At 41.3% G+C, this 24,545-nt stretch overlaps 2 protein-coding genes across 2 annotated transcripts; both read right to left on the bottom strand.

The window, feature by feature from the left end:
* Positions 1 to 634: 634 nt before the first annotated feature.
* depdc7a (DEP domain containing 7, paralog a) lies at positions 635 to 8,567 on the bottom strand. Its single transcript, XM_063880566.1, has 9 exons — positions 8,423 to 8,567; positions 5,092 to 5,548; positions 3,808 to 3,938; positions 3,484 to 3,676; positions 2,880 to 3,100; positions 2,315 to 2,457; positions 2,109 to 2,234; positions 1,796 to 1,874; positions 635 to 1,685 (listed from the first exon to the last, which is right to left on the bottom strand). The coding sequence occupies exons 2-9, from the start codon at positions 5,538 to 5,540 to the stop codon at positions 1,462 to 1,464; spliced, it is 1,566 nt and encodes a 521-aa protein (XP_063736636.1). The 5' UTR covers positions 5,541 to 5,548; positions 8,423 to 8,567; the 3' UTR covers positions 635 to 1,461.
* Positions 8,568 to 12,828: 4,261 nt separating this feature from the next.
* Positions 12,829 to 24,260, bottom strand: qser1 (glutamine and serine rich 1). Its single transcript, XM_063880564.1, is given in 14 exon segments — positions 12,829 to 14,105; positions 14,224 to 14,319; positions 14,517 to 14,663; positions 15,827 to 15,924; positions 16,109 to 16,246; positions 16,347 to 16,534; positions 16,722 to 16,855; positions 16,968 to 17,084; positions 17,256 to 17,569; positions 17,730 to 20,663; positions 20,666 to 20,998; positions 21,454 to 21,591; positions 21,976 to 22,085; positions 23,878 to 24,260. Coding segments are annotated over 14 exon segments (4,998 nt in total). The 5' UTR covers positions 23,988 to 24,260; the 3' UTR covers positions 12,829 to 13,964.
* Positions 24,261 to 24,545: the final 285 nt, after the last annotated feature.

Below are 24,545 nucleotides of genomic sequence, written 5' to 3'. Positions count from 1 at the left end.
ACTAGATCAACAGTACCTATCAAAGTGACGCTTGTGGACTGTTTCTAATTTTCACGATAGCTGTGAATATGAAAATTCTCATCACAGCTTGAGAAATGTAAAACAAACTTGTTACGAGTTAGGTGATTTTGCTATCGCATCAAAGGTGTGTTTAATGTAAGCTTGAACAAATGTTTTATCAAAAGTCTTTGAAAGGAAAGCGCCGCTCATTTCCTTATTTGAGCTGATGTTGAGCTGAAGCCCTATGTGTTACATATTTTAAAAATGACAGATTATGAGAAAGAGTAAAGTGAACTCAAGCATACGCTACTTACAAACTATTTCCTTAACATTTTACAGATACAAATATACAGTATGTATCATATGTTTATCACACCATTTCACAGGTTTTTAAATTGGAAACCTCAATAGCATTAAACAGCCCTGGATCTCAGATGTATCACCTCTGTTAAAATAATAAATAAAAGGTAGGATACTTTATGTCAGGTATTAACAGAAAAAGCTAAGGCATGTGTTCAGTCAAGTCAGTATGAAGTGTACTAGAGACTGCCTCAGATGTGAACATGTTTTGTATTTATAAATTGTGAATATACACTTTCTTTTGTCTGCATTGAAAAAAGGGGCAAAGTACATGTTTGAATGTTTGACAATTCCAGTTGCCTTTTATTAAACTTTCCAAAATACAAACAAGATGTGAGTGGTTTAAAACTTAGTCCAGGGATGAATTTGTCACCTAGAAATATGGAAGTGATTTCCTCATTTTATTATAAGGAATAAATAAACCTTTGTCAAAACAGAACCCTAAAGATACCACTAAAACGTGGATAGGGTTTAAATAAAATATAAAAACATTCAAACATCTGTTTTTCTGAAATGTTGCAACACATAAACCCAGAGGGCTGATTCACATAAATGCCTCAGTTTGCTACAGAATAACATCAGACTTTCAAATTTCCAGGTTCAAATTTCCTTCTATGCATACCTCTACTGTGCATCACATTGTGTATGAGAAACCACATGAACAGGATATTTGTATGCAAACACTGTTCCTATTGCACTATAGCACAAAAATACATCCATTAAAATGGGATATATGCAGTCTGAATTCCATCAAGACACACTGCAGCATGAAAACATTAAAAACAATACTCTCAGGAACACTTGGTTCATGTTGTCGTAATGGAAAAGTAACAGACACGTAAATAACGGACAAGGACATTTGAAGTTAGTGTCCTGCACCAAAGAAAATATAGAAAAAATGAAATATGCCCTAAATATCGTAGCTCATTACGAGTCTCCACATTTGATAATTCACATTTTTTCCAGTAGTCTAATGCATTTACGTAGAAGCAAATATAATCCACTTACTAACGGCACATCTGCACCTCTTTTAAATCACATTAGCTTCTTACATGTACGTATTTTTACATAATTATACATATATTGTTAAACTAACAAATATTACCGTAGCAACATGTTGACACTGGACAATCTATTTCCAAAGTACTGAACAAAAATCTCAGGATGGCCTTTGTAAAACTGTCCAAGCAGCCGTCTCTTTTCTTTGGAGGAGAGTTTTGGGTTCTCGTGGACTGTCTGGAGTAAGGACCAAAGTTCCTCTTTAGTGGTTTTTTGTGCGTTTTCCGAATAGGCCTTAGAGCTCACTCTTGTGCAGTATGAAGATCCTATAAAAAGAGATAATGAAAAAACAGAAATTAAGTCTCATTTATTCGTACCAAGGAAAAGTGTTTTTACTTTTCATACATTTGGCTTAACACAAGGAAAATCTACAAACCTGTTGTCACATCTGGATCCTTGCCTTTCACAATATGTATTATTCTGTCACTGACCATTTTGTGTAATGAAACAGGAATCTGGTGGAAAAGAAAGCAAAATCAGACACAAAGTTTCCCAAATACGCATACGATACATTTGATTTATGAATTATCTTTCTAATAATATCTGATGCGATGGTTAAAATCCTGCCTACTGTGTAAAAGTACATTTTATCGACCCAACCTAACGACTTTGCTGATTGTTTCATCCCTCCTACAAAATCAGATGCAAGAGTACAAACACTGGAAAAATGATTAATGAGGATCACTAACCTTGAACAGATCACAGTAGTTATCCATCATGAACAGAACCATCAAGTCCACCTTTCCTTTGGAGAGTCTTCTGCTGTAGACGATGGCACTTGAGAAAGACCTTTTTACCGCCATTCTGTTCTCAATCTGAAAGACAATTATTCAGAGTTAACAAAGCTCAAACATACGCATGTTCTGACTCATGCGAGAGGCACACAAGCACTCACCTCTTTGTGCAGTTTGACCTCCTGTGGTTTGGCTGCGACAGCCATGAATCTCAGGAGACAGCGCAGCTCCTCCCTGCTGCGGGAGTCCTGCAGCTTCAAGCTCAGCTGCAGAGACTCCAGAGCCTGCTCCTGCTTGCCATTCACTGACAAAACAAACAGAAAATACCAGGATTAAAATGCTGAGCTTGAACAGAAACATCTATGACACCTGCATTTAAGATTAAATTAGTTTAGATGTACGACATTGATCCAAAATTGGGAAATTGTTTGGTCACAATGGCATGTTTACAAGGCATTTACCCTTTGTGAAAAGTAAAATAAAGATCAACATTAGAAAAGGAATGTATCTCTATAGATGACAGAATATAAAATATACAGAATAAATTGTATAAATAAGATTATACAAGATTCAAAGTAGAATCGGTTTTTCAAAACAGAGTGGCGTTTGGTAAAAGTAATAAAAAGTAAATGAAAGTTAATCTGAAACATAATGAAGCTTTATGCATCATAAAAGGTTCATCTACCCTAATGTAAACAACAGAAGTCCAGTTAGATCTGTTCTTACCGAGTAACTCCGAGATGCCAGAGTGGATGTCGAAGACGTTGTTGCTGAGCAGAGGAGACTCCTGCGTGTGTCCGTAATGCTGTACCAAGATCTCGTAGAGCAGACTCTTACACCGTAGCAGGTCATCGGCACAACCGGCCAAACCTCGACTGACCTCCACCACCAGTTCATCGGGCAGGAACTCTAGACAGTCTACCGCTCCGGACAGCCACTCATCATCCCTGAGGAGAGAGGGGAGTTATTTCAAATACTGCTGACAGATTGTTCAAAGTGAGGCAATGTGATGGGAAAAACTGAAAGGTCAGATAAACTGTTGACCCTCAGGGATTTAGAAAGAACTTGAATGCTCCTAATAAGCGTGGATTTGGTCACTGGTCTGGTTAAAATCTGGTAAAACTCATGCTTCCTTTAAGTTAGAAAGCATGGCAACACACCAACAGAAAGTCCCTTTATAGATATTCGGTCAAGGTTTGTATTATCAAATGTTTGCAAAGCAGCCAGTCAAGAGTCAAACCTGTAGATTAGGAATGATAGCTGTTAAGAAATATATATGGGTTTGTGAAAATTCACTTGATTGAACATGTAGAAGATTGAGAGAGCTTACTGTGCTTCACTGAAGGCCTTGAGAACTTCTCGGTCTAGGTAGCTAGATGTATACAACAGATCCGGGTCGCTGTCCATGCTGTGCAGGGGAGGCCTTGATGCTTCTTTACCCTCTAACAGGTTCTCCAACAGGGGGAGCTCTATCAGCTGCAACAGCCTGAACACCGCCTGCTGCTGCCACACCTCATCAACAACTGTGAAAACAGATTTAAAAGCCATTAGGGTCAGGGGTCCTCATACACTTAGACAAACAGTGTGACTAAACATTTGCTAAATGACAAAAAGTACGCACTTTCAAAGTAATTCATGTCAGAATAAAACTTACGTTCTTGTGAGAGGCCGAGGTTGATCATCTGAGGGGTGATGGAGGAGCTGAGGTTGAGGTTTCCCAGGACGTCCTCCACTGATTTGTCAGATTTTACAGGAGAGTGGGTTGAGTAGCTCTGCACCTCTAGTCTGAAGAGTCACATAATCACAGCAATCAGAGGAATTTATTGGAGGGGAAAAAGACAGTTCACAGGAACAAATGTGGCATGAGGCTGCAAATTACTTCTAGTAACTGTGATTCAGTGACAATTTAAAGCAGTTTTGATTCCAGTAAAATAAATGCTCAATTTCCACCAGTGGACAATCTATGATTAACCTCAAATAGGACCTATACATTATTTCCTTTCAGACTTGATTTGGCACATGTTGCAGAAAACACTTTAAACTGTAAGAGCACATGGCTCCTCTAAATCTCGCATTAGCGATGCCTGTTCTCTTGTCATGTCTGGAGCTTTCACTCTCACAGCAACACAACGTGCAGAGGCCATTTGTTAGCACCTAGTGGGTAATAAAGCCTGTCTGTTTCAGCACCGTGATCAACAGGCTTCTAAACAATTAACTACTAGCCTCAAAGTAAACAGGTTCAACTTTTTGTTCGTGAAAACTTGTGTTGAGAGTTAGAGGAGATGTTTGATACCGTTGTCATGTCTATATAGATCCACAGCCAGCCAGTTAGCTTAACTTAGCACAGAGACTTGAAAAAAAGGGCAAACAGCTAACAAACAAAGTCTGGTCTTCAGCTCACCAATGAATAAAGAATATTTATATTTACATTTGTGGTGTGATATGGTTTTGTATGTGACAAACTATTTTTCATCTGGGCTAAGAAACTTCCTTAAATCCCCTACTGAAGCCGGCCAAGAGAAGTACTCTGGCACACAACATCTGATAAATAGTTTTACACTTACAGATTTGATGTCACAAACAAACAAGTTAATTTTGATAAGTTAACTTTGGAGGTCCTTGTAAAGGGACTTGTATAGCCAGCTATCCACAAGGTACTATAAGGGAAAGTGCCTTGTAGATTTCTGTCTGTTGATGTCTTTTAAAATGACTTATAGATTTTGCTCATTCAAATCTGTATTTGAAATGTTTAAGTCATGTCAACACATTGATAATGAGGGTTATTGAGTGCATGATAAGATTTTAAGAAACCCGGGTCATGCCTCACTAGTTTCCAGAGCTGGCCGGTTTAATCCATGATGGATTAGCTCTGGAGGAAGGAGAACAAAGCAAATACAAATTCTATAAAGATAAAATATATTATGACACGAGTCTGTACCTTTCACGTGATGGATTGTAGCTGTTCCTGTTCATGCCCGGAGAGTCATAGCCGCTCTCGATGGTGCTGGTAGAGTAAGAGTTGGTGTTGGTCGGAGACGATGAAGAGACGCTCGTCGGACTTAGGAACCTGTACAAACTGCAACTACTGTCCTCAAATGTTGCGGGCTTCTTTTCCTTCCCAAATACTTTAATGCCCACAGGCTCAAACACCCTGGAGTCCATCAGGGCCTGACAGAGACGGACAGCCTTGTAGCGCGGCACCTCCTTGTCACCAAAGAAGCGGCTCAGGGAGATGTGTGCCAGCACCACGTCCACGGCCTCTGAGCCCAGGAAGCAGTCAGGGTAGGACTTGAGGTTGTGTCGCCGGCGCTTGACCTCCACCCGCGAGTTAAGATTGGAGATGATGCTGCTCCAGATAAAGGTGGCACGGAAAGGTTTCCCAGCCATGCTTGTTGCTGATGGAGGACGAGGAGAGAAGAGTCAGTGGATGGAGGGAGGGAAAGACAATCAGGGGTGTGGAAATGAAGGCTCAAGTGGAAGTGATAAACTCTGAAATCAGCGATGGTGCCAGCTCACAAGAGTTTAATTGCTGCACAGTCATTAATGAGTTAATCAACAGTTGCATTATCAACAATAATTTTCACAATCAATAAGTGTTAATCAAGTAAGTTTAGAGCTTACACTTAGTTGTGAGGATTTGCTTTGATTTATGGTAAATTGAACATATTTAGGTTTGGTGTTGGCCATTGTCACTTGACTAATCTATTAATCATTTCATTTGATGATATACATTTCCTGTATTATTATTTGAGAAAAGCAGCAATAAAAAAAACAACTAGTCAAGTTGGTGATTCCACAATTGACTATTGTCTGAGCATGTTCTCACAAAATACAGAATTTGTGCTTTCTGTCTTTACCAAACACACCCTCTATTTCCTCTGTGTATTTTCACAGAAACAGTGTTCAAGTTACTGTATGTGGGTGTAACAGCAAAAGGTCCATAATCAATGCATCTCATGAGGGCAGCAACCAAACCCTAATCTGCTTTGAGGCGTGCTGTGTATATAATGCTCAAAAGCTTCCTCCTAATTCACTCAACAGATGTTTAACACCTAAGAACCAAATGCTGTAGTCAGTCAGCATAGTTTAAAGACAATAACAACAACAAAAAGCATCATCTGTGATATCTTTTAGCACATGCACGATGAAACAAGACAATGATCATATTGTGAGCCTTCTCCCACAATAGGTTTCCTCATATGTCCTTGTTGTATTTTCCACTTGATGGACTGCTTTGTTACTAAAACATACACTCAAATCAGTAGATGAATAATACGATCAAACACTGACACGTTCAACACTCTATCATCTGTGTTTGATGGGTCTTTGTTTGATAGGTCTTTGTTGAGGGAAAAATTACTTCTGGTGATATCCACCAAAAGCCAGGCCAATGAAAGAAAGCAGATCTGCCTCAGCGAGATGTTAGTGAGGCTTTAATCTCACAACAGGAAACATTTAAGGCCTGTTGAGCAAATGTTAGGGGAGGATCTGAGAGGCTCACTGTGACCAGGGATTATAAATCAGGCGCTGTCTGCACCATACCAGGCTCCATGTTATGATAACACAACATGACAAATACTATTACAGACCCTTCTAACAGAAACAGTACTGTAGAGAGCAGATGTCCGCCCACTTAGCTCACAGAGAGCAAAAGAAGGTGTGCGGCAAATATTTTGGTGGTCTGCTGATTAATGAGACACATCTATGTCAAACTGTGTCTCCCTCACAAGGGAAAAGAAGCTGTCCTAAACTGGGGATTTGCATTTTAGGGAAAAAAAAACTGGGGTTGCATTAGTTGTTCAAGGAACAGTATTTTTGTTTTCATAATATAAATCGTGAGAAATATCACAGGCTCATGTGCAGTGGTGTCTTTCAATGCTTAAGACACTATCTTGAAAATAAATGTGAGATATCAGTGCAAATATCAGTCACATAAATCCAATAAAAAAATGTACCACGGGAATAACGTAGGCCTACTTTTTGGTCAGGATTAGTAGAATCCAAATGCATTATCAAAATAAAATCCTATTTAGGAGTTAGGAGGCAGGACCATTTGGAGAATCCCATCAGGGGTCCTTGGATTAACAGTCACACAATAAATCCGGATCAATATCCATTAATGCTTATTAAAAGAGAAATAGGGTCAATCGTTGGTCACAGCAGTCATGGGAACCTCGCTGTGCGCTGTCACCTCTTGTTGCTTGAGCCGTGCTGCTATTTGAGCTCAGTTTGCACAGCTGACGCCAGACTGACTGTGACTTTAGTCCTCTTTATACAAAAAAATAACCCGCAGATAGACTGTCGGAAGATCAAAAGAGAATATGACCTGCAATTCAGCCATGGAAAACAGTGCACCGAGTGTTTGCACACATTAGTGAAGGTAAATAATCGCGGAGGGAGCAGTGCAGTAAACACATGGGGATGCTCCTTTGGGACACCACTCTCGAAGCCTGAGCTGGCGGCAGGAAAGCAAAAGTAGACCTATTAAGTTCATTTCTGAGCACTGTTGCCAGAAATACCAAGGTCAGGCCGGATGATTTCAGGTGATGAAAATGTCCTGTGGCACCTTCCATGTCAGCAGGTTGGTAATAGCCTGTGGCAGATACCTTCATTCCTCTAACATGCTGAGGCAGTGAGATTAACCGATCAGACCTCAGGGCACAATATGAACACGCTAAAGCACGAAGGGCCCGTATGAATTTGAAACCTCATATCCTGTGTAATGCATGGTGCCTATATACACGAGCGTAATAACCCTGCTCTGCCGATGTTTGAACACAAACACAGTCTGCTGACTCTGCACTGACAACTAAATGTCAAAGAATACAAATGTGTTTCCTTTCCAAAGATTGAAACTGAAAATCTATTGAATATGGTTTATTAAACCTTAATAAAGACACTAGCCCAATAACACATCATACATTATACATAGCCTACATTATAAACCCTTTTTTATATACATTTTCTCGTATTATGTATCTGGAAACATAAAGAGCAACATTAGACCACATTCGACATAATAGCAAAACGATGCGTAAAATACATTATCTTGTATGGCACCTTACATTTCTTCGTGGAGATAAATCTTTTTAGTCAAATTCCTATCAGTAGCAGGCTACATATATGAAATCAAATGTCTCCCAACAAAACATTTTAACACAGCAGGTTACAGAAATAATTAAGCCAAACTCTTGGGGTAACAAAAGTAGGTTATTTTAAACAGGACACTGCATTTATGTTTGGCTAAAAGTGATACAAATCAGTGTTACCTGTTGATCGGTTCCTGAAAACGTATTCCAGTGACTGTAAAAACAGCCATTCAGACCATGTCCTCGGTTTTCAATTCACAACGTGACGCACGCAACTCACCACAGTCAACCTCCGAAACCGTCCCCTCCCACTGAGATACATTATTCATGTCCCAATCACCTCCCTGCCAGGGCACTACCGGGATAGGGAGCCTCACACTGTTCCCTTGAAATGTAACAAAACCCATTAACTCTATTGTTCTTACATCAGGACATTTCTTCCTGAGCTGAAACTGTTAAAAATGGAAAGAAAATCATACCAGTTTCATTTTATCAGGGGAAAACTTTAGTTTGGTCGTTGTGGTACTATCAAGAGTAGCCCCATGCAATGTGTATAACTATATCCAATAATAAAGTTTTATAAGATAACATACTAAACGGTAAAAAAAAAGAATAATAATACTTCAAATGTATGGAAAATGCTTTAATATCTGGGATGTTTTCATACAACCTTTCACTCACAAAGACACACCTTGAAAGCCAACACTGTAAGTAAATCTGATCTGATAAAGACTCATGGTTTCAAGAAGGGGAAAACCTGTAATGATTGAGATTTCAAGTGAAAATAAATAGAATGGGGATGTGTCCACTGTTCTTCAGTAAAAACAATACACACCACATGGGCCACAAACACCAACTGATGCTGTTTCACTTCATCTAAAAAAAAAACACATACACACAGAACATATGCAGAATTGAATGCCTCAAAACTGTATTCAAACATGCATGGAGTAAACACACAGACTGTAGTGGAGACATATCTTATGAAATGAAGCTCTACCTCGCTGCATGCCTTCCTGAGGTGTCATCTGACGGTGGAAAAGTAGTAAGCTGACACTGTAAAACCTGTAACGGTTGGTCGCTCGCTGAATGGTAGACAAAAAAGACGACATCTACCCTTTTATCAAGAGACAAAAGTAAAATGCAATGAACCGAGGCACATCAACCGGTTTGATTACAGACCTCGAAAATGCTTTTAAACCAGGGGAAGTTGAAGGCTTAAAAAAAAAAGAGGTATAGATCTTTAGGTATTTTCAAACCATGTGATAAGAAAGCAGTATTGTAAATGTCCTCCTCTGCATACTGTTGATCTGTTCAATCAAAATGTGCACATGGTAAACTTCATAAATGATTTTCAGTTGACCCGTCATAAGAAATACTACTTAGTCCATGTTACAGTTGATAAGTCTGTTTCTAGAGGAAGCTTTTAAAAGGTTGAATAATCGTTTGGTATGATTACACAGGTTATCATTATGATGCTTGGGTGCATGCGATCATAAAACATATATTACCTACGAACATTAGGTAAATGTAATGTGTCTAGGGTGTCATTGTATTAGCATACCCTTAAGTAGTTTGTCTTTAAAGCATAACAATACTTTAAAAAATGGCTTGGGTTTAATTCCTGCCTGCTTTACAAACAGAAGGTTTGAGGATTTTAGAGATGTGGGCATTTAGAAGGTTTTAGAAGACTAATGAAAGATGCTTTAGTGCTTATGGATATTTAGAACAAGATGTTTTTTAGAGCTTGAGTCATACTAAGAAATCTGTCACTTGTGAGTCCACCAACTTTAAGGAAGTGCAGAAATAAATTGCCCATCTCAAAATATAAAGAAGGGAATCCCCCCATGGCTCTCAGGGTTTTTAGAAGCTGAATCCAGAGTGCAACTTTCGTGGTTAAGGTTTGGCTGGTGACATTTGTTGAATCTCTCTATGTACGCTATCTAATAAACTAAAAGAACAGGCCCGTTAAGTAATAGATTAAGAAAACAAAAGCAGAGCAGAGTTGAGAAGATCAATTATTATTTATCAGAACCATTTATCTGTAAGTTATATGGCAAGATTTAAATGATTTAAATGACAGGGTATTCAAAAAACAAACACATATCGTAAGGACTACACAGCTTTCATTGCTTTAACACCAGTTAATAGCTGCCCAAGTGAAACCCCCTTCCCCTGATATAAGAAAGCATATCCAACCTGAAATGTATCTTGTTTGCATGCAGTCACAAAAGTTAAGCCCGCCTTTTACAGGAAAGAAATTTGTTAAACGATAACATTTGACATTGTCCCCACAATGAGGTATGTTTCATTATCATGATGTCAGTTTCTGGCATCAAACAATCTGAGCTCTTAATTCACATCAGATTAGGATAGTTTTCATTAGCTTTTAAGTGATGTATGTGTATGTCACATGTTTTGGTTCATGTGGCATTCTTTTTATATTCATACAGGCGTCATGTTCAAGCAAAGGGAATTCAAAGGAAATACACACCTTAAACGAGAGGTAACTTCAGTGCGTTCAGCTCGACTGAAAAACGTTTGGTTGGGGACCAAACTGGTTTTACAACTTCAATAGAATGCATTGCAGTCTCATGTGCTGGTATTTTGTAAACTTGCCACATAGCAGACTTCACTGTGGAGAGAAACTTGTTTTAGTCAAATAGAGAAGACATAGAAAGCGGAAGAGGGAGAAAGATGAGCGAAAGAGGGAGAGAGAGAGAGAAATAGAGAGAGAGAGAGCACTCAGTTTCATGTAATTCTATAATCTGGTCCACAAGGTCAAAGCAATATTTACTCTTGTGGTTCTCTCCATTTGCCTGGAAATGGCCTTTCATATTTCCTTTTTCTTTCCCCTTCATACTTATCGGTCATGCAATGTTAGTCAAGGCGTCATTTGTTTACAGTCATGATAATGACAAAGGAATTTTCTCCAGGAAGTAGCAATAAAAAGCTAAATAAAATACAAAGTCTCTGTTGAGTGATCCAAGGTAACATGGGAAAAGTCCCCCAGATCCTTTAAAAGAATTAAAACAGGAATACCACAATGTCAAATTATAATCACTCTGATGGTTCAGAGTACATCAGTTAGGCCCAAGGTCATAAAAACTATTAGTTAAAAACTTCTCAAAGGCAAATCTCTATTACTTATATAATCTTGCTTTTGCTAAGTGAAATCTTTGAGTTTTATCTCATTTGCCTCAAACAATTGTTTTGATAAAGGGATTTAAGAAGTTTGAATTGGTAAGTGAACAGAGGCTCCAACTGGATACTGCTTTTTTGTAAGAATAACAAGCCAGAAATGTTGGTTTATTTTTATTTAACTTATCATAGAGCTTGTTTGTTTATGTTATAGTAGTGAAATGTGTAGAGTTGTAGAAACGGACACTTTTAGATAAATGTAGTGGAGTAAAAACTACAATGTTTTCCTCTGAACTGAAGTGGAATAGGAAGGTATACGACCAGAGTAACAATCAAGTAAAGTGCCTTAAAATGTTACTCCACCACCACCAAATGCAGAGATACAGATGTTCAGGAAGTGCGTACGTGGCTGGTAAAAGCTTCTTTAAACTACACCAACAGCACCACAGGGCATTTCCCAAACCAATAGGCAGAGAGTGTTTGGCAGTCGTATCCAACACATAGCCGCCAGTCAGTGTGCCCCTCTCACATTCTCACGCTGCCTCAAGGGTCCTCTCATTCGTCTCCCACATGTGGAACAATGAAGTAGATAACAAATTCATAAGCTTCTCATCTGGAGAGCACATTCAGTATCTGTATCTACCAGTTGAGCCCGTATTGGAATCTTAAACGCTTGCTTGACCGGCCGTCCTCCGCAACTCCAAAGGACAGAGGACAGAGGCTTCCCTCACAGTGCCGTCGCTGCAGCACAGAGACACTCTTGTTGTTTGAGGGCTGCCAGTAATTTGGCATTGTGGCTGGGCTGGCGGGACAATCATATTTTATTCAACAGGCTCAAGACTCTCTCAGAAGATACAAAGTCAGCCAGCCATTCACAGGGAATAGTTTGGTCGTGAGAGCATGGCGGGCGAGCATCATAACACTTTCCTTCCTCCCAATGAATATGAGCCAATATTAACTCCAACATGCAGCTGATGTTTAACACTTCCTGAGTTAAGGACCGCAGGGTTGAGACAAATAGAAGATTGTATTCTATGAATTCAGTATATGAGGAAACCAGGAAAGCACAGATCTGATGTTTATTGGACTTTCCTGGGATCCCAGGAATCAATGTTGATGCTTTTCAGTGTTTACACCATAGCAGGATGAGGAAGGATGTTTTAATGTTCTTCCCTCTTAAATCTATCAAAGGCAAATCCTATGAAAAAACATTGGAGTTTGTGTAGCAGAGTGAATGTAGTATTATCATACCAAACACTCTTGCTAGGTCCTCCTCTAATGGCCAAAATGTGAAACTGTCTTCCATACTTATTATTCAAAAGAATACAATAAGTATGGTAATGTCATTAGGAAAAGCGCTCCGAACTAAGACTACTACATTTTATAAATCTGTCGCATCAAACTCAGCCCCTAAATAATTTGGAGATGAAACCGTCACAGAGATGAACATAACAAAGCAGTCATTTAATACATGCGGCACTTTATTTACAAAACTGCATCTGTAAAGAACAAGATTATTTTTGATAGCATAAAATTGACTTATAAAAAGTCAATTTTTGAGAAATGTGAAAAAACAATTAGAAAGTGTCTTAGAAATTGTAAGGAGAACATAATATTTACCTCTGTGAAAAATATATATCTATTTGTCATAAAATGCGGCCTATGTCTGTAAAAGAGTATAAAGACCTCAGGCAAGTCCACGTTATAATATTTGATTAACAAATCAAAAGCGCAGTACCGGAGCACTGACTTGCATCTTAAAAGCAAATGGGTGTTTGAAGCGTAAAAGATAAACCTCACTATAGATACAGAACAGAAATCCTCCGTAAGAGAATCGCTGCAGTTCCCACACCCCTTTTGTTTTATACAAAATGTACATTATATATAAGTTGGCGCTCCATTAAAAAATTTATGTTTTTCAAACGGTATATAACTACGGTTATACATAATATATATAGATTTTTTTTTCTTTTTTTACAATAAATCAACTTCTCAGTATGCGAGCCTCCTTATCGAACGATTGATGAAGGCTTATTATAACTGTAGGCAATTGGATTTCTGCATTTTATTTGCTGTGCTCTACCTCCTATGCTGATTGCTTTCTATCTGGTGAGTACTCACTGGTTATAATCTGGCATTGAACTAGAAAATTAAACATTATAAAATCATTATAAATCTATTAAAAGGCCCATAAAAAAAGAGGGCTGCAGACTACAAAAACCTACAAAGACTAAGGGAAGAAGCGTCATGTGAAAGTCATCCAAAATTGCTTCGAATACCAAAGTCCTTGTCCTGCATTGATCAAGTCTCTGCTTTCTGCTGGGATGCTGTGATCGGACTTCAGACTTTTCTACCGTCCAGATGTTTGCCTGCTGCCACTTTAAGCCACAGGAATCCGAACGTCTTTTATGAAAGTCAGAGGACAGGTCCCTGATAAAAATCGCTCTGTTATTGAAAGGAGAGACCAACCCCACCCTGATCTGCTGACATTTTGAACTGAAGGCATCCTCATGTTTGTAAGTGTTGGACTTGGTTGCTTAAAGTTGTCCTCTTCGTGTTAAACGAGCTTGTGAAGGCGGGATCATCGGCAGGCCTGCTGCACTTGACTTATTAACTCTCCGAAGCGATCGAAGAGCCCCTCTACCCAAGCTCCGTTCTGCAGACACCTCTGTACCGTCTCCTCCTGCCCCAGGTTTCCTGTCTGCACACGCAAGGAGGCGATCTGGAGTGCAGGACACAAACAGAAATCTTTTAAGAAAAGAGCTAAATAGATTAAAGTCATTATTCGTTTCAGAACAAGCCAGAAAAAGTAGGCATACACATACAAAGGCATATCTCACCTCGTCCTTACACATAAGGTACGTGTGGTACTTGTAATGCTGCAAAGAGTGGTACAGAGAGAACCACTGAGTTTTCTGCTGGTCCACTGTATACTCCTAGTGAAGGGAAAATCAACACCAATGTTATTCTAGGACATTTGAACATTATTTTCTTCGAACAAATCACCTAAGGAAAGGGCACTGTGGCTTCTTCAGTGCTCAGGAGAATGAACAGTGAAATGCTGCCAGGGTGCCCTCTGCTGGACAACTTCTGACCACACAGTTAATTTATCCTTAACAATATCCAGTCTCACCTGTGCCACTTTGTTGGGCATCTTGTAGGGCTTCAGGGTTTTCTTGTTGTAAGCCCTCCCGCTGAGACGCACCTTGAAGGCCGGGGTCTCCCTGTCCTTCTTCAGTTCAGTCACCACTGAGATCTCTGGGAAGCTGTCTAGGGCCATCTGAAGACAGAACAGGAGAGAGGCTTGGGTTTGTGCACTGCAGTCACAAGGAGTTTTGAAACAGCTGTAGTGCTGTTTGGTAGTGGAAAAGTGTTCCAGAGTTCAGGATCTTACCAGCCCTTTTGTTTTTTAGGCTTTCGGATTATTTTGAAAAACAATCGCCCGTGTGTAAACTATTGTTAAAAATATTCAGAGGTTTAAGAATTTCTTTGATTTGTTTATTGCTGTTCTGACCTAAGATTGTGTTACTTTTTTTTAACCCATTTAGGCCTAAAACTCCGCAAAAAAATGCCTGGAAAACCTATGGGCGATTTTAGAACAACCCCCTAAAACCTGAAGTGTTTCTGGAAATTCAGCAATTGTGTCAACGCCTACTAAATAATTGATTTCTCAGCCTCTGTAGCAGATAGAAACAAAATTCAGAAAGTATTTGAGAGCTTACAGCTGTGGCTTTCATGAGTGGCCTCTGCAGGTAAATCGACTTTCACTCCTGGGGTGCGGTTGAAAAAACTCTGTGGATTAGAGTGGTAATTCTCCGTCCTCCACTCGGTTTCAAAACCTTCAAGCTCATGGTCATCATTGTCGCCGCCTTAGAACATATGTCTTAACCATAAATCCTGGTCGATTGGCTCGACGGGGTCAAAGTAGTCAGCAATAATGTCATCAGCGCTGTGTTTAGATCGTCAATATCACTACCTTCACTAACTTCAGAATTCCCTCTGCGGTAGTCCAAGTCTGCCATGATTGCTCGAAAAAAATCCAAACAATGCCACGTGTATATTCTGATGCATTTCATTGGGCTAAGAGGCCGATAAATAATGCAAAAATATACCACAGAGGTCTTGTACCAGAAAACGACGTATCCGCTTTCCCGGCTTCAATGGTAGAAATGCGGCTACGCTTTCCTGGCTTAAATGGGTTAATGGTTCCCTCTGTGCAAGACCTAACCTGCTTACACAAATCATGTGACTGACATCAATACTGACCATCTGACTACTTGCTGGCATGTACAACATATGAGCTACAGGAAATCATTATGTATTTCTGCCTGATGAAGACCTTAATGGGTTTACTACATAGGCAGGTTTTACAATTGTACTGTGACGAAGGATTTTGAAGTGAAAATCACCAAAACTCAAACTAAATGACAATATCACACCAACCTTTAGGACCTGCCCTATGTGCAGCTTGTGGAGCAGGCGTTTCCTGTTGTCAGTGATCATCTCATCCACTCTTTTCATAGGTGGCAGCAGCAACTCATCTGAAACAAAACAAGTCAACATAGCTTTACTACCTGACACACCAGACACTAGTTTTCACATTATTTCACACATGTCTTTTTGGCCAACATTTACTGTAAGCTAGCCGCAAGGCGGGGACAATCAAGGCCACCTGATTTGACACAGGGAAAAAAATTCAGTAACAGTCAAAGTCAATACACTCACCATTTGCCCTTTCAAGAGCAGTCATCACATCTTCCTCTAAGGCAATGCTGATGAGCAGCTCCACAAAGCTCCTGAACGTCTCCTTCATCGTTCGCGTGTTGAGAAACCGTGAAGCAAATGGCACTGGAGGGTTTAACTCTAAGAGTGTGTGTGAGAGAGGGGGAATAGATTCAAAAATACACTCATTTGAACTTGTGTTCAAGTTGGATTTAATAAGATAAGTCAAAGGCTTCTTTACCATCATCTTCACCATCATCTTCTGCAGATGATCCAGAGGCAGCAGGTGAAAACTCCTCCTTCCATTTCCTCCTCTTCTTAGGCGGAGGCTCTGCTCTGGGCTTCAGTTGTTTGGGTCGAGGCTTTTGGCTTTGGGAGACCGAGGGAGGGGCGGTTGTCAAGCCCAGCAAAGTTTTCACCTGAACACCCCTGGGTGGCAGAATCAAGAAATTCACATCACTGAAGGGTCAAGTTTATAAACAGGGATGCAAAGTCAGACACGAATCACACAAACGACCTATTTTGGATTCAAAACGGAGAATTTCGCAGAAGGGTGACAAGTTTGCATCCCTGATACAATAAATAATAATGAAATCAGTCAATACTCATGGCGTACCTTAGAGAGTTCATAGGCTTGCAGCGTGGCTTTCGACTACATACTCGTACATACTCCCTTTTGTTGACTGTGTCCAAGAACTTCACATATACCCTCTGGTACATTGTTTTGGCGTCACCAAAGTACCCAAGATACTACAGACACAAAGAAAAACAACATGTTACCTGCGGCAGAATAAAGAAAACTCATTAGAATTATCGATACTCCTAAATGCACACGTCTCTTGGCGTGTCTGCTTTTACTCACACTGTTGGTGGCTGAGAAGACTCTCTTTCCATCTCTCAACTCCGGCACAAACTTCTGCAGCAGAGCCTTCTGGACTTTCCAGATGGCTGGAGGCTCGCTGCCTGATCTCATTGTCACCTGGAAACATGAACACAGTGTAGAACTGGCTTTAGTATGTAGTATCACTTTAAGAGAAACATTCAATAATACATCTTTAACTACGAGTATACACCAGACGCGGCACGACTATCCTAATTTCTGCTGCAGTTCAATATCCATGTTCACAAACCATGTTTTCCATGGCCTTACCTTCAAGTGTTCGATATCTTCGTTCCTGACGACAAACTCGTCTCTCTCCCGGTACATGCCCTCCCCCCCGCTGTCTGACAGCTCCTCGTCAGTCAGTCCCTCGATAGCCACACTCGTCAGCTGCACGGCTAGCTGTCCTGGTGGGGTCTGCTTTACCTCCTCTTTGGCCACAAACACACTTCCTAATGGGACAGCAGTTGTTGTTGTTGTTGTCTGTATGGGAATGGTTACCCGCGACAAACAGGGCTGCGGGACAGTGTGGGGCATGGTGGGAACGTGGTCTGGATTCATCATCGAACCAGGCATGTGGTCATCTAGAGAAGAGTTGCAAATATATGAATCTATTGGAGAAAAGCATTTTCAGTAAGATCATGAACAACTTAACTAGACCCCCTTTGTGTATAATAAATGGAAAGGTTTCAGACAGCATTTATCAATAGAAAAACATACAAAAAACCTGTTAGGTATTATTACCTGGCCTGGTTTTCCGATCTGAAGACTCATCCAGAGCGGAGAGCGCTGAGCTGATGCTGTTCCTCAGAGCCTGGTTCTTCCCGGTGTTCTCCTCCTCATCAGAGCTGAAGGATGGCAGAGTCTCCAGGTTCTTCTGCAGATCTTCATCCAGACGTTTCTGATGGGAGCTCACTCCTTGGCTTTCCTGAGGGATCATGGGCCCTGGCAGAGTCTGCAGTTTGGGAGGCAAAGAGGCTAAACCACACAGCGGTGGTTTGGTGGAGGATGAGGAAGTGCAGGGCTTTCTCGGGCGACTGATAGTTCGTGTAGGGCTTGGAGAGTATTGCTGTTTGGGGCCAGATTTGATGAAGTCAAGGAAAGAGCCAATGAATCCAGTTTTGACCTCGGGCTGTTTCTCTTCCACTTCCCGGATCTTCTGTCTGATTCTCTCCTGCTGCGGACAACCGTCAAACACACTGTGTGAAGCAGATGGCGAGCTGACGTCACTACCCCTGGAGTTCTGGCGCTTTGTCTGCCCGCCGCGCTTTGCTGGTCTGGCCTGGCCACTTTCCTCCTCAGCACCACCTGGTTTGCTCAAGGACTTGGAGCGAGCCTTCTTTCTGGGATACTCTTCACCCCCTGGGCTTTCCATGAGGCTGTCCTCTGTTTTAATACACTTTGCATTCCCTTTGACTCTACTCTGGAAACCTTGGGGGTCATACACCTGCCCAGCTAAGTGAAAGTCATTCTCAGAGCCTCCTCCATCTCCATTTGTGTCAAGCTCAGAACCGTTGTTGTGGTGCACAGGCTGACCCTGGCAGTCTGTGGTCATCCGAGCTCCATTTAGTGTCATGGTCATGTTGTGAGAGCTAGTGTTTGTCATGATCGACTGTTGTGCTGAGGAGAAACTAGGTGACATGTGCCTTATATCAACAGTCTGGTAGTGACCTTTAGAATCAATAGGTCTCACCATTACTGCCATTTCAGCCTCAGCAGAGGATGTGGCTTTGACAAAGTCTTGGGGTGCGACGCCACAGGCTGCCACCGTAGCTGCGAGGATATCATCGACGTTTGACAAAATAGTTCTGTCATCTGCAAGCAGCATGGAGTCCGGGAAGCAAATGGAGTTGAGAGCAAAGTGGTTCTTGGCATCATTTGGCTGTTGGTTTGACTGGCTGTAGTGGTGTTTAGAGGAATCAGAGCATCCAGAGCTTTGTTCAGACTCCACTGTGCCCTGCTGCCTCTGTGTTTCAGTGAGGCCTGGACCCAGCAGTTCTCTGCCCATCTGCAGATATTGGACATGAACAGGGCCTAGATCTTGGGCTTGTTGAATACCTTGCAATGATACCAACTTTGAAGAGTTTTGACTGTGATGGACAAGGGGCTGCTGGAGCAGAATCATCTGGTTGGGCTCCAGAAAAACCTGAGTGCTGGGGACGGTGATATACTGGGTGTGGGCTGCCGGGCTCTGGGACTGAGAATGATTCTGGTGGTTTTGTTGATGTGGCTCTGGAGATTTAAGTTGAAACGAGGCATGCTGCTTTAGCTGTTCTGAGTTAAGGTGTAAATGTGAAGATATAATACTGGAGTTTGTCGTTTTTGTGTTGGTAGTTTCCTGACCATTGGCACTGTTTAGATGAATGTGCTGTTGGCTCAGAGAACCCATCCTTTCATCTTTGACCTGTGCTGTGTTTGTGTGACCCAGTACTATGATCTGATCATCGGAACGCGAGTTGCTTCGGATCACGCTTTGTGTTTTCTGATGATCGTCCATTTTTGAAACGACATAGATGACATTGTTGTGAGCAGACATATTGTTAGCTGCAGCAGAGGCCTCCATTGATGCCTGCTGGAGAGCATCTATGTCCTGGATTGGAAGCTCTCCAGGTTTCTGTTTGCCATAAGTTGGCTTTATGTCCTGTATTGAGGATCTGATGTTGTTTTGTAAGGCTTGAGCAGTTAAAGAGTAGGCAGGCAATGGTGCAGACAACACATATTTATGGGGCTGTGTCTGCTGCTGGGATAGCGTGCCATGGGTTTTACCTCCCACTGAGGCTTGCATGATGGTGTAGTCCTGTGAAGAATTTGATGTGGGCAGACTCTGCACACATGTGGGTGGGTACGATGAATTAAGGTTTAGGGATTGTCCTGTGGCGTAGCTCTGAGTCACTAAAGATTGCCCCTGAGAGTGTGATGTGGGGTAGCTCTCAGAGAGATTCCCCTGACACAAGCCCTGAACCTGGGCTCCATACTGGATTGCCTGCTCCTGGCTCAGCCCGGGACTTGATGAGTAAACAAGAGTCTGACTAACAGAAGCCACATTGTCAGACTGGCTGGAGAGGGAAGGCAGAGTCTTGTAAAGTGTGGAGTGTTTGTCTGAGGTGGAATGGGGGGGCTGTGACTGGGTCTGGGAGGTGATATAGGTTTGAGCCAAACTGCTGGACATGAGGCTGGAAAGCTGGATTGACTGCTGATTAGCAATGACTGAATTCTGCTTCTGTCCTGGGGAGGAGTAACGGTCAGGAGACGCCCCTGTCAGGTTCTGCTCGTGACTCTCTTCCCCCCCAGCAGGGTGGGGAGCTAGTTCGGAAGAGCAGTCTTTAGCTTGAGTTATCGAGTCGGTTTTGGTTTGTGGAGCACGATTGACCCCTTGAGAGGAATCTGCTCCTGCGGTGGAGCTGCAGGACACAGGGGTCTGACGGGATGGGTCCTGCTGGTACGCCGCATCCGCTTCACTGCCAGAGCCAAAGTACCCCTGCAAGGAGTGCTCGGAATTGGGCAGTTGCTCTGAGGCTGTGTGGCTGCTAGAAGGCCTCTGGTGGTGTTTGATCACACTACATTCACGCTGAAGAGCCCTCTCAATAGAGCCTGAGAAAACTGCTGCTCCATAGGGCTGTGCGGCACCATGAGGGGCAGGCAGGGCAGAGGGTAGCAGGCTGAACTGGGGTTGCAGAGGTGGGGAGCTGACTCCTGCGCTGATCGGTAAGTGGAGGACTGGACAGGGAGAGCCGAGGCTAAAGCGGGGGAAGAGAGATGATTGAAGGCCAGTGCAGTGGGAAGCACACCCTGGCTTGGTTTGAGATGAAGGAGGGGGTCATGGTGAGAAAACAGGCCATTGGTGGAAGTGCTGAAGGCAGGATCCTGGAGAGCCATGGATGGGTTGGTAGCATAACTCCTGGAAGGGTAGGCACCAGTGTGCTGATAGGAGGACAGAGCAGCAGGAGAGGAGAAAGTGGCAGTAGAAGGCAGTGCACCAGTCAAATAGAGCTCTGTGGTGGAGGAGTTGGTACCTGCATTGCACAGAATGGACAGTATAAGGACACAGCAGACCACATAAAGAGATATGATCCAAGCATGAAATACATCTCAGTACACAATAGATAAAACTAAATGGATCAACAACCAATTTTGTTCATCTATAATTTAATAGTTGAGTATATATACATAACAATCTTTTATGAATCATTTGGTAGTGAGCCAATCATCTTTTTAGGGTACTAGATTAAAAGTATTAGTTAATATGTTTCTCACAAATAGGAAAAAAATAACATCAACTTGGCTTTCTCATCAAAGTATGTGATAATGTATTCACAATCTGTGACACATATTAAATCTGTACCGAGGCTCAGCTTCTTTAAGTTACATAAAATAAAATAAGAAGACCAAATGCTTCTAAAAAACATCTATTAAAAAATGTGTGGTCTGTAAGCAGCGTGTTAATGACAATGAGTGGATGTGTTCTCACCAGCAGGCCATGATGGGGGTCTAAAAGGAGGAAGCAGTGAGGCACTAACAGGACCAGCCTGAAGGCTTCTGGATTCCATAGCAGACAGGAAGCTCATGATTGAGGTCTCAGAAGAATTACTGCTCGAGTCAAGTGCTCCTGTCAAAAGAGGAAAAGAAGAATAAGCAAAGAAAGGGGCAACAAGGTAAAGACACACCGATGTGCCAACTAGGTTAAAATAGTTACTTCAACCAAATTGCTTGAAAACATCTGCTTTGCCCCTATTGATATGTACAAGAGAAACCATATATTGGTTGACAAAAAATGTAAAATAGGGATGTAATTCAAGTAGTTTCTACTGAATAAAATACCCCAATAAAACTGTCTACAACATAGCCTGTGTATTTCAGTCCTTTATAGATATAATGTTGACTGGATATCTCAAACCACAGCAGCATATGTCACCAGAAGCCATTGAGAGTACATTTATTATAATCTGCTTGAACTGATCCTTTAAAAAAATATGTAACATTCATAACTCACCTGATGGAGCAGCAAGATGTGTAGTAGTGTAGGTGGGGTGCTGGTGGCTTGAAGTATAGCTTTGCCGCTGAAGGAGCTCTGCATCAAGGTGTGCTGCACCATAACTGGAGCTGCATCAACACACAACGCATTCATAAAAGCATTTATCTTTACAAGCAGCACTAATGCATCCAACTAAGTACGGAAAAAAATACCTTTTTGACAACAACGTAGACGAATAAATGAAAATGTTTGGTAATATTGTTCTGCAGTGGAAATAGTGACATACGAGTGTGTGCGCTTTATTCAACATTTTGGTAAATAACCACCTATAGAAGTTCATAGTTCATACTTATAAATCTGGATAGATGTTAAACATTAAAGTGGTTTCTGAATTGTTGAATCCACCAGTTACTGTTTTTGATACACATAAAAAACATCGCTCTGACAATGTGTGTAATCTGAGACAATTTAGAAAAAGTTTTATATTCGACACATGACTTTACATTCTCTTGGGAGAAAATTCCTAGGAAAATCAGAGGTAATCAGATGCAGCCATGCTGATCTGAAGTGTTCCCTTTTTGCCAGAAGGTAAACATCTGTGGAAGAACGCAGTGTTGAAAGAGAGTAATCTGCCTCTTTTTCTGATCCCTTCAACAGGCGCACACACACAACAGCAATCTTCTGTTTTGTAACTCTGCTTTGCTATTTTGCCATAAGTAACATGCCAAATCAATTTATTTCAATACAACAGATCTTCCACATATTCTAGATTGCGGAATATTATAAGGTTGTAGTTATTGGTGTTGTACTGGACTGCATTATAATGAAAAATGGTTCAAATATTCCTCCCCATCAGGTATGCAAATAGGGTGGACAAAACATTTTAACCACCTCTTCTCATACTTCAGGTCAATACACGACATACCACTGCAAACTACAACCTCTAAAAACATCCCATTGTTATCTTCGTAATAACTGGAATATATGATTGATCTGTTGAATGGAATTTCATTTTAGCTTCCATAAGTGGCCACTGATTGTTAGTTTCCAGGTAATAAAAACACACACGCTTCATTTAATAACTCATCATCAATAGGGAGTGAAGAGTAAAAAGTACTAGTCATCAAACACAGATTTAGTCATTTGTCCTGCAGCATCATTTAGTGGATAACTTTATCTATCTGTTCTGGTCTTTATAGTTTAGGCTTTCATGTAAAATAACTGAAATTATTAGGTTTTTATTGCTGAGCACAATCTTCCTTTTTAGTGTAATCCCTGTTGGTTATACATTGTGGAGTAGTGCATATTAATCCAGTCTTGATTAGGACTAAACTAAAGCTTTAGCTACAACTTTGGCAGGTTTTTTGGTTACATTTGTTGTGTCTGTTTTATAATAAAAACAAGATAGCATTGGACCTTTAACTCGCAAATAACAAAAAGATGTACAAACTCCGACACGTCGTCTCTTAGCTCTTTGGTAACAACACCAGAAGCCATAAAACACTTATTGGAAATGCCATAATTGACATGAGTAGCATTGGTAGCTAGTTACCTATCTTGCTTTGGCATTAGCGACCACCTGAGGGTTACGAAAACAAGCAGATAAAATGTTTAATATTTAATTTTTCTAGGCTGTCGTCTGTTTACATATGTGAAATAATGCGCCTCTCTAGTTAGCACTCTGTAAATGGCCATGCTGAGGGAGGTGGTGTGCTAGCGAAAACTAGCAAGGTGGGAGGCAGTTACTCACGGCTAATAAACAACAAGTCAAAGCCTCCACAACTCCGAGCAAATTCCGATTATGTATCAAATTCCTTCAGAGTTGGCGATAAACACAAATACACTTTTCTCCCGAGTGCAAAGCTAGGCCCTCCATCACCGATATTTCCTCGGGAAGGTGCCCTCTCCTTCATCTTTTACCTTGGCTTGACACTAGCGGTACTGCGGTCATAGGCCCAAGAAGCGACGGTCTGTGCTGGTGGAGCCAGCGCGTCCGCAAAGCTGGAGGTCGGGTAGTTCCTGTCCATCATCCGGTGAAAGATTCACTTCCACGGCGGAGCTTCGTGGAGCAGCAGACACACATCGTAGCAGCCCGGGGGTCTGACCCACCGACCGACCGAGCGACTATGGTAGGCAGTCCCGTCGAAAGCACTGCACAGTCTGCAATGCCGCCGTAAAGTCGAGCTATATCCTGGATCAAATGTGTACCTCGAGTATGAGGTATTTCTTTTAATGTTCGTTCATCTCCCGTCATGAGAGCCGTGCAAGCCCTGCATGGTTTCACGTACCCATGTTGGTTGATTTCCCAGGATGCACCGCAAACTTTAACTGGAAGTTTTGCAGTTTTCCTTTCTTCCACCAAAAAGTTTATCAGCCTGTTTTGAACATCATTTGAGATATCAAAACTTTCTTTTATACAATGTCATGCAACCCCAACATTCCAATACAAACAAATGTATTATAGACTGCTTCTACTTCTACTCTAGCCTGTTTGGAGACTATAAAACAACATTTGATATGCCTGTTTAAATATCCTTCTAAATAATGTTATCAGCTGTTATTGACAACCAGTTTATGTAATTTTGGAA

This window comes from Eleginops maclovinus, chromosome 4, assembly GCF_036324505.1.
Source record: "Eleginops maclovinus isolate JMC-PN-2008 ecotype Puerto Natales chromosome 4, JC_Emac_rtc_rv5, whole genome shotgun sequence".
Classification (NCBI taxonomy): Eukaryota; Metazoa; Chordata; class Actinopteri; order Perciformes; family Eleginopidae; genus Eleginops; species Eleginops maclovinus.
This window is presented reverse-complemented; position numbering and strand designations above follow the sequence as displayed.